This window comes from Engraulis encrasicolus, chromosome 15 (genome assembly GCF_034702125.1).
Source record: "Engraulis encrasicolus isolate BLACKSEA-1 chromosome 15, IST_EnEncr_1.0, whole genome shotgun sequence".
In the NCBI taxonomy this organism is placed as follows: domain Eukaryota; kingdom Metazoa; phylum Chordata; class Actinopteri; order Clupeiformes; family Engraulidae; genus Engraulis; species Engraulis encrasicolus.
In genome coordinates this window covers 35,969,242-35,979,241 of record NC_085871.1, presented here as the reverse complement: position 1 = coordinate 35,979,241, position 10,000 = coordinate 35,969,242, and the positions used below count along the sequence as shown (strand labels likewise).

General features: G+C 45.3%; 1 protein-coding gene across 1 annotated transcript in view; it reads right to left on the bottom strand.

Annotated features, from left to right (window-relative positions):
- plxna4 (plexin A4) overlaps nt 1–10,000 on the bottom strand; it is a 512,494-nt gene that overhangs the window by 127,506 nt on the left and 374,988 nt on the right. The window contains exons 8-9 of the mRNA XM_063217729.1: nt 7,106–7,205; nt 5,849–5,963 (exon numbers count right to left, since the gene is read on the bottom strand). Coding sequence (XP_063073799.1) covers nt 5,849–5,963; nt 7,106–7,205 — 215 coding nt within the window. The remainder of the gene's footprint in view (nt 1–5,848; nt 5,964–7,105; nt 7,206–10,000) is intronic.

Genomic DNA, 10,000 nt, shown 5'->3' with positions numbered 1-10,000 from the left:
ACTCGGAGTACACAAAAGCACTCCGAGTTTGTGTTTCGGAACCCCGATTTGAGGACCCATTCTATTGCACTTTTCCAAGGCGGAAGCCGGAGTTTCCGACAATCGAGTTTCAAAAGAACGAGCCATTAGACCATGAGAACTGCCTTAATGCCTCTTTTCCGCTGCCAGTTTTCTGGTAGGCCTACAGCTCGACAAAGCGTGACTCGGTGGCCACTTTTTGCTTTTGGAACAGGCACGAGCTGTGCTGTAGCTGAGTCGCGCTGTGTCGAGCTGTAGGCCTACCAAGAAAACCGGCAGTGGAAAAGAGGCATATGAGAGACGGGTATAAAAACAAGACAGACTGACCGACAGGGCGAGAGAACCTCAGTGTGATATTGTGATACAGAGAGAAAAGTGAACAAAAAGAATAGACAACGCAAAGTCAGAGATGAAAAAAAACAAGAGAGGACAGGAGAGGAAAGGACAGGATTAGACGAGTGGAAAAGAGAACATTGTCAGCATGATGTGTAGACATGATGTCTACACACTACACACTAACACTACGGGCCCAAAAATAATTAGAGGCCACCACATCCATATGTGAAGGGGAGGAGAACCTCGCTCAGGTTTGGCACAAATGATTGAGAGAGCGAGAGAGCGAGAGAGAGAGGGAGAGCGAGAGAGCGAGAGAGAGAGGGAGAGAGAGAGAGAGGGAGAGAGAGAGGGAGAGCAGGAGAGAGAATAACAGTTTGCATACCTGCTGGGCAATAATCAGAGGCCGTTTACCAACCGTGAAAGAGGCCTTCATCCTACAGTTTTAGTCCAACCATACCCCCAGGCAAAGACTCTCCTTTCCTATCGTTCCTCTGCTCCTTTTTTCTCTCACACTTTCATTTCTTTTTCCTTCCATCTGTCCGTCTCTGCTCTCCCCAACCTGCCCTTGCTACGTCTTTCGTTCCTTTGTATTTCAGCTCATCCTGTCAGCTTAGACTGTTTATCCAGTCTATTTGAAATGCTGTTGCCTTGGAGAGTCCACATCTCTATTTACTTGCTTCTAATTTCTTCAAATTTCTGCATCTGTCCTTCAAAACACTTGTCCTTCCTGCAGGGCACTGTCAGACAACTACGGTGTACGCTGCTCCCAAATGAAAGCCCTTACACTGTGAAACATTGCAGCCAGTTAAACATAAAAAAGTAAGTTGCCCTGCTGCCTTAATTTTGTAAGTTTACTGAACTTGAGAAAGTTGAGTTAAGTCTACAGTTGACTTCACTTACAACAGGGCAACTTACATTTTAACGCATTGCTTATGTACATTTATGGGTGTGGAGGACTTGTGTTGTTAGGAGTTTTGACAGAATATTTTGTGTTGCACAGTCATCCTATCCAAAGACATAGAGTACATCCAAAATGCTTACTTATTTATTACGTGGTGCAGTGGCCTTTTTGTGTGAATCAGACGGTAAAAAGCAACACACAATAAATATAGCGTGCTACTGTCTAGAGAATGACTGGACATTTCAGACATATCCCTCATGTTTTCATATTTTTTCCCTCGTCCTCACTGACCTTTTCTTTCGTGGAGATGTTTTCTCTACTCGTCTTGGAGCGCGTACTAAAATGTCAATCGAGACGCCCTCTCCTCCTCATCATCGCAATCGCCGCCTCCATCTCGACTCCTCTACCTCTGACCACCACCTTCACCTTGTGTCAACTGCGCAATCGATCGCTGTCTTAATAACATGGCAGCCAGCTCTCTGGATCAATCAGGAAATCGATCAGCCAATCAATCAATCAACCACCTCTCCTCGCAAGGAATGTTCTACCTCTTGTATCATTCTCTCTCTTTCTCCTTCTTGCCAGCTCTCCTTCTCTTTGTCTTTGTCTCTGTCTCTGTCTCTGTCTCTGTCTCTCTCTCTGTCTTTGTCTTTCTCTCTCTCTCTCTCTCTCTCTCTCTCTCTCTCTCTATCTTCTTATTTTCTGCAGTTCCTTAAAATAGTCATAATGTCTGATGGTTATTAAAGCACAACACTGACATTCAACTTTTCCATCCAAGCTAAAGCAATATTAGTCAATGATGCTGATGCTGCTAGAGAGTCATAAAGGAGTGTGTCTCTGGTCCTCAGTCTCCCCTGAGCTGGGAGAAGAGTAAGGGAGGGTAGATGGGGGAAGAAAGGCATTCCCAGTAAAAGGAGAGGGTTAAGCTTTGGGGTCATAGTGCCTTTAGTAAATGCCAGAGGTAATCAGTGGGAGATGTGAAGGAGGGAGGCAAGAGCTGTTTTGAGATCAGGTTCAACATCGGGTTTTATGCAGAGCCACCGGCAGCTTTGGCTGGGACCAGGGCAAAGTCATCTAATAGGGCCCCCCTCCCCCCATCCAATAAATTCTGGGCCTGGGTTTGGGCCCGGGCCTGGGAAGAGTGGCCTGTTTGTCCCGCTGGAGAAGCGTGCTATAGCCCACAACACAGCAGGGGGTCAGGAGGACACAGCTCTCTGTGGGGGAGCCTGATTATGTATGACACTACCGGGGATTAGGGAACAGGGGGCAAAGACCATCAAATATTCATCTCCAAGAAATAGATATATCAACTTTTTTCAGTTGTAGCCTGTGTTCTACTATGATTATTGTACCATGCTTGTTGGATATTACTGTTTTACTCTCATGTTGTATTTTTGGCAACCACTAAGGACCCATTTTAAATGTGCTTTATAAATTACTTAATCATATACAGTAACTTAAATTACTGCTTGCTTGCTTGTTTACAGCTGTATGTATATCACTGAATGAATCCATTATCCCACACTAATTCTTCAGCCGCATAATTATTATCCTGCCACTCACAATAGCGCTTGTAAATGAGTTAAAAACAACTTTCGCTTTCCTTAGAATCGGTAGTTCTGAAAAACAAAGAGAGTTGCCTTCTGTCTGTCTCAGCTCAGCTGTACAACAAAATGGCCATTTGAGCAGCAGAGACCAGGGGTGCATTCCAATATGCACACTCCCGTCCTCCACTTGTGCTTGTGGCCTCACCCTGCCTCCTGGCCCCTCCTCCGTGGGGAAAACAATAAAGTTTCCCAGCTGAGGAAATGACTTTACAATTTTTTTGTGAGATATTGAAATATAAGGCTGTTGTCAGTGATGTCATCACGACGCATTACTTCCTGGTACGAGGCCACAAGCACAAGTGGAGGACACAAGGTTGCATATTGGAATGCACACTAGGCAATGAGACAGGACACATTGTCTGCATCAAAGCATCTGTTCTGTTCCACAACTCTGATCTCCATACTGAATGCAGCAGGATGACTCAGCCTGTGGGTGGGCTGTCTCGCCCGGTCTCTCTCTCCAATGGTGCGGATTATCTCCGACCCTTTTGTACTAAACAAAATCCCTAGTTTGACGCAATTATAGTAGAAAGAAGAAAAAAAACCCTGAAATTTGTCTGACACGAGAGGGTCACTTTGAAAGGTCACCTCATTTTTCTCGGATCAAAGTTTGACTTTCCTCACATCCATCGTTTTTTTCCAATCTTTTTTTGATGGGGGCAGGCAGGAACAAGTAAACATCCAAATTATAAATTTCGTCCGTTGGCGGAGCGCGAGGGCATTCGAGGACCCCAAACAAATCTGGGGTTAATTAAATCCGAATTAAAGTCATTAGCCAGACGCGACACCTGCCTTTTTAACAAAACAGTCAAACAACAAGGAAAACACACACACACACACCCACACACACAGGCAAAAATACCATTAGCGTGTGCTAATATTCAGACCGGGGCTTTTTGTGTGTTTGCAGGGGTGTTGGACACACAATAGAAAATCCCAATTGATTAACCCCTGTCAATATTGACCAGTGTGTGGATCTATGGAAATAGGAAAAGCAAATGTCTGTGTGTGTGTGTGTGTGTGTGTGTGTGTGTGTGTGTGTGTGTGTGTGTGTGTGTGTGTGTGTGTGTGTGTGTGTGTGTGTGTGTGTGTGTGTGTGTGTGTGTGTGTGTGTGTGTGTGTGAGAGAGAGAGTGTATGTGTGTGTGTGTGTGTGTGTGTGTGGTATCAACAGAATGGAGGAGAGAAAAGGGGAGGGGAGGAGGAAGAGGGGGATGGATGAGGGCCCTCGGAGATTTAGGTGGGGCTGGTAATGGACTCAAACACAAAGCCAGTGGAACGTGTCTGAGCTTATAGCAGTGCATTAGGGAGATGGAAGTAAGCCAGGGGGAAACCACAAAGACTGAACACCGTCTGCGGTGGCAACCCTCTCTTTGTCTCATTCTCTCTCTCTCTCTCTCTCTCTCTCTCTCTCTCTCTCTCTCTCTCTCATATCCTCTCTTCTTCGTCTTTCTCTCTCTTTTTCCTTTCTCTATCTTTCATCTTTCTATCTTTTTCTATCTCTCCTTCAGTCTGCTAAGTGTGTATGTGTGTGCACGTGTCTGCTGTGAGGATGTGTGTGTGTGTGTGTGTGTGTGTGTGTGTGTGTGTGTGTGTGTGTGTGTGTGTGTGTGTGTGTGTGTGTGTGTGTGTGTGTGTGTGTGTGTGTGTGTGTGTGTGTGTGTGTGCGTGCGCGTGTATGTGTATGTGTATGTGTATGTGCCTGTGCGTAAGTTTTTGTGTGTCTATTTGTTGCACGTGTTTGCATGGTTTTTTTTGCAAGAATCTTTTGTGTGCGTATTTGAATGTAAGCTGTTAGGAGCTTTGTGTATCGCTTGAGGTAAGTGCAAACAAACACTGCAGTATTCACACTATAACTAAAATCCAGTAAATGCTTCACACACATGACACAGTAATCTTAGGCTTAGGATCTCCGCAAGCCTGCTATACACTATAGCCGCCCGTCAGTTAAATCGCATCGTTTTCGCTGCCTATTTCCTGTGGCGCTGTAGCTGCACGCTGCGTTTCTCTCCCTCCCCTCAGGTGAATATGAGAATTACATGAAGAAAAGAAAGATTCATCCCACACCCCTGACATGCAGAGACAGGGAAGAAGCAGCTCTCTCTCTCTCCCTCTCTCCCTCTCTGTCTCTCTCACTTTTTCTCTCTCGTTTCTCTCTCTCTCTCTCTCTCTCTCTTTCTCTTTTCTCTCTCTGCTATCTCACTCTCCTCCCTCTTCCTTCTTCCCTTCTCTTTGTTACCCTTAGTTATCATTCCCTCCATCACCATTCACTGCCTTCCCTCTCCTCCCATCCCTCCTTTTCTCTCCTTTTCTCCAGTTATTCGCCCTCATCTCTCTCTCTCTCTCTCTCTCTCTCTCTCTCTCTCTCTCTCTCTCTCTCTCTCCCTCTCTCTCTCTCTCTCTCTCTCTCTCTCTCTCTCTCTCTCTCCCTCTCTTGCTCTCTCCGATCTTGGCTTGACTCCACACATGCCTTTGATTAGAAACCCCCATACCAAAACCTCCTGAGGGCAAAAGACCCGCCCAACGCACGCACGGCTGCCAAGCGTGTCGATAGATAATTTAGATGGACTAACTTTCCTCAGGGAATTTGTCTTGGGGATATAATCAGGGGAAAAAAAGCGCTCAAGTAAGCTTGTATCACATTTGAAGCGCTCCTCCCCTTGCCAGACATCTGGCTGTAGGGCATCTATCAAAAGTTCACTCATCGAGGAGTCTGAAGCGCAGTAGTGTGTGTGTGTGTGTGTGCGTGCGTGCGTGCGTGCGTGCGTGTGTGTGCACGCGTGCGCGTGTGTATTTTTGTGTGTGTGTGTGTGTGTTTGTATTTGTGTGTGTGTGTGTGTGTGTGGGTGTGAGAGCGTGTATGTGTGTGAGTGAGCTGCTGTAACCCCTCATCCAAACCCCCAGGCTTAGCAGCCAATCAGGGCTGCCGACAGTAGGATTGAGGGGTTTTTGATTGGCTGGATCAGGTCAGTAGTAGTAGCACCCACCTCTGGCTCCTTGACGTGGCCCTCCTGGAAGGAGCAGGTGCGGGGGTCGTGGGTGCAGACGTGGCGGTACTTGCACCAGTGGCACTGGTATGGGCTCCCCACGCAGGACAGACACCTGAGCACAAGAATGATGGAACAGGGCAAGGTAAACAAAAAAATGAAGAACCATATGGCTGAAAGACATTTAGAGCAGGGTTGTGTTCCTTGAAAGCGTAGTTGTTAGCCAGTTAGAAACGGTGGAACAGGGCAAGGTAAAGAACCATAAGAACCATATGGCTGAAAGACATACACGTATAGAGCAAGGTTGCTTTCTGGAAAGTGTAGTTGTTAGCCAGTTAGCAAAATGTGAAATTCATTGCAAACAACAAAGTAGCTAACATAGTTATGCACCTCAGCTTTGTGCATTCTGTAGATACTTCAATTAATTCATAGCCACTTTTTATCTAATCATCCTGAAGCATAGTGACATGGAAAGAGAGATATGCAGAATGAACAATCAAAAAAGTTTTGATTTAAAGATACAGTAATCAGTTATCAAGATGCAGTAATCAAGTATTTACCTTTCCACATACAGTGCATAATAAAAAGTTACTAATGCTTTGGTAATGTATTACAGAAGAGTAGGTTGTGCCATTTCAGACACACTCACAAAAGCCTATGGTGTAGGTGCCTCAAATATTCAATATCAACACTGACTGCTAAGTATTCAATGTTCAATAAAAAAGAAAAAGCTCTGAAAAAACCTTGGCAGCAAAACAAGGCTATAACAAGGCACAGTGGACTGAACACTCCACAGCCGGTATGGAAAGCAAAAGTGCTGACTCACAACTACTGTACAGACTGTCTATACACACTGAGGTTAGATGAGGAGACACAGATGCCTGAACACTACACAGCCCGTGAGGAGAGTAAAAAGTGCCGACTCACCAAAGTACATTTTGAAGTGTTCATTCAACACTTTGAGAGGAGGACCAACAGAGTTACAGTACAAATGACACTGAGTGTTGAATTGACATTGCAAAATTTAAAGCTAGAGTCTAACTTATAAAATATAAAATATAAAATATAAGACTATAGTTTGCAGACACTTTGGTAAGAAAAGGCCACAGAGATGCCTGAACACTACACAGGCTGTGAGCAAATCAGAAAGTGCCGACTCATGGCCACTACAGTCTTAAACAACTACAGTCAACAAAAATAGATGAGGGCTGAAAACTTGCACAGACTGTGAGGGAAGCAAAAGAAGTGTCGACTTACGACTTGTGGACGCTGCAGTTGTAGAAGACGAAGCTGGTGTTGGCAAAGGCCAGACCTGTCTCCTTGGACTTGAGATAGAGCTGCACAATCTGATGGTCACCTGGAGTAGGAAGAACACAAACGCGCACACACACACACACACACACACACACACACACACACACACACACACACACACACACACACACACACACACACACACACACACACACACACACACACACAAGAGTCAATGAGAGAGTATTGAGAGAGAGAGAGAGAGAGAGAGAGAGAGAGAGAGAGAGAGAGAGAGAGAGAGAGAGAGAGAGAGAGAGAGAGAGAGAGAGAAAGAGAGAGAGAGAGAGACAGAGACAGAGACAGAGAGACTGAGAAACAGAGAAAGGAATCAATAAAAGAAACAAAAAAATGCAGCATTTTGACTTCACACAAAAATCTAAAAGTAAGCATTGCAGTGTATGGGCTCTGCCAAACGTTCACTCAACATGGTGAAATATGCACGCATACGCATACGTACACACACACACACACACACACACACACACACACACACACACACATACACACACACACACACACACACACACACACACACACACACACACACACACACACACACACACACACACACACACACACACACACACACACACACACACACACACACACACACACACACATTCACACTACCTGCAGGTGCTTGCCAATGTTGCTCCAAGCCACAGGAATGACACTGCTGTCGCTACTGTAGCAGATATGCCATTCCATCACTTCCCTGTCTCACATTCTTTATGGATGGATTATAGAGTTCTTCAGCGTTGACGTCAACTTGTATGCGGCGTTTGGACTTCCGGTTCTATGGCGATTTTTTTACATTGCAACACGCCATAGAGATTCAGGTTTGGCAAAAATATAAGTTGCACGCCAACAACGAACATTAGCGTGTCCCCGCATCCCTTTCTCATTAGTGGAACGGATCGTATCATCATGTTGGTGTATTCACATGTTAAATCATGACGATTTTAATTCAATATTGCTAACCCCTTTCTGATCATTAAAACTTCCGAACTACATACTTTCCTTTGGTTTCCATGGGTACAACCCTCCGCACGTACATGACGTTAGATACAGGCGCCGCTTCTGTAGTCGCCAAAAGTTTCCGGGTTTAGCATATGGACGCAACATCGTATTTATGTCGAAGTTTGACACAAAATGATCAACCATATCATACCTACAGCCTATTTTTAAAGCCCTCGACAGTTTGCGGGGGTTCGCTAAGCGCGTGCTTGCACTCGGAGCTTATTTGAAACTGGCCCCTATTCATTCCCAATGGAGGCCGGAAGCCGATACGAACCAGGAAGTCCTTAAATGCTAACATGAAAGACTACAATCTACTACATGCTTCCGCGTTACTGAAGAACTCTATGACTCCATGGGCCCCTTGGCCACACAGCAAGAAAGCCCCCCCTCCTTCATGGATGTTGCTAGTTTCCAAAAAAGATTCCTGGTTTTAGGCCAAATATAAGAGACTCTACGCCAGTGTTTCTCAACTGGTGGGTCTCGACCCAAAAGTGGGTCGCGGAGGGGTAATGGGTGGGTCACGGAGCCTTGGTGTAAAAAAAATTTAACTCTAAAAATAAAAAATCCAACTTTTCCTGCAACAATTTACAACTTTTATTTTGATAGGATAGTGAACTCCGTGTCATCTGTCGTCAAAGATACAATTTGAATTTTTATGCGAGATAGATAGCGTGCAACCAGTCATTCGAGTCTTGGTTACATTTTGAGAATTGCATTGAATTGACTTGAACGCTAAAAAAATTGGGTCGCGACCGAATGAGAGTGGAAAATGGTGGGTCCCAAGACTGTTCCAGTTGAGAACCACTGCTCTACGCTACGCTGTTTGGGATGCGGGGGTTTATCCCTCAAGAAAACCTGAAAATAACAGGAAATATAGAGGCTTGGCCTTCAGGGCTGCCTTGATTCTTGGGCCCCCGGGCCCCCGGGCCCCATAGGCCCAGGCAGTAAACCGTCCTTGAGTACGGTACAAGGGAATAAATTACACTAGAGCTCGAGCCTCTACTCCAGGCGTCACCAACGTGGTGCCCGTGGGCGCCAGGTAGCCCTCCAGGAGCTTCTGAGGTGCCCACCAAGGATGTTAATAAACAGTGACGACTACAAGATTTTAGTCATTTAGTACGTTTTTCTTAATTTAAATATTAGTAGAATATTAAAAGATCATTCTCTCTAACCTATAATCAAATTATCATTCAATCATATTGTGATTTGGGAATGATGTCAGGACATCAGTAGAGGATTTTGAATAAAAGTAGGCCCTTGGTAGCCCTCGGTAGCCTTCGGTAGCCCTCAGACCCAGAAAGGTTGGGGACCCCTGCTCTACTCTATCTTAAGTGGCCGCATTAGGTGTGTTCAAAGCCCTTTGAAGAGCAGAGGGAGGGGAGAGGTCACAGCTTCATACCTCACACACACGCTATCACAACAAGCACTTGTCTCCATCAGTATACTGTGCAGTTAGGACCTGGCGGGCTGTGTGTGTGTGTGTGTGTGTGTGTGTGTGTGTGTGTGTGTGTGTGTGTGTGTGTGTGTGTGTGTGTGTGTGTGTGTGTGTGTGTGTGTGTGTGTGTGTGTGTGTGTGTGTGTGTGTGTGTGATTGGAAGTTGGCTCTAATAAACCCGCCCTAAAGCTGTTGACCACCAATATCAAATAAGTATTTTGTAAGAGAGATGACACTTTACCCGCGCTGTTCAGTCTCATTCACGGACAGTACAGAGTTTTATATTGACACCATGGTGAGCAAAAGAGAAAATGTCTTGAGATCGGTGTTGGGATTCCTACAGGGACAGTATTTGGACCATACAATCTATGATTTGCAAAGGA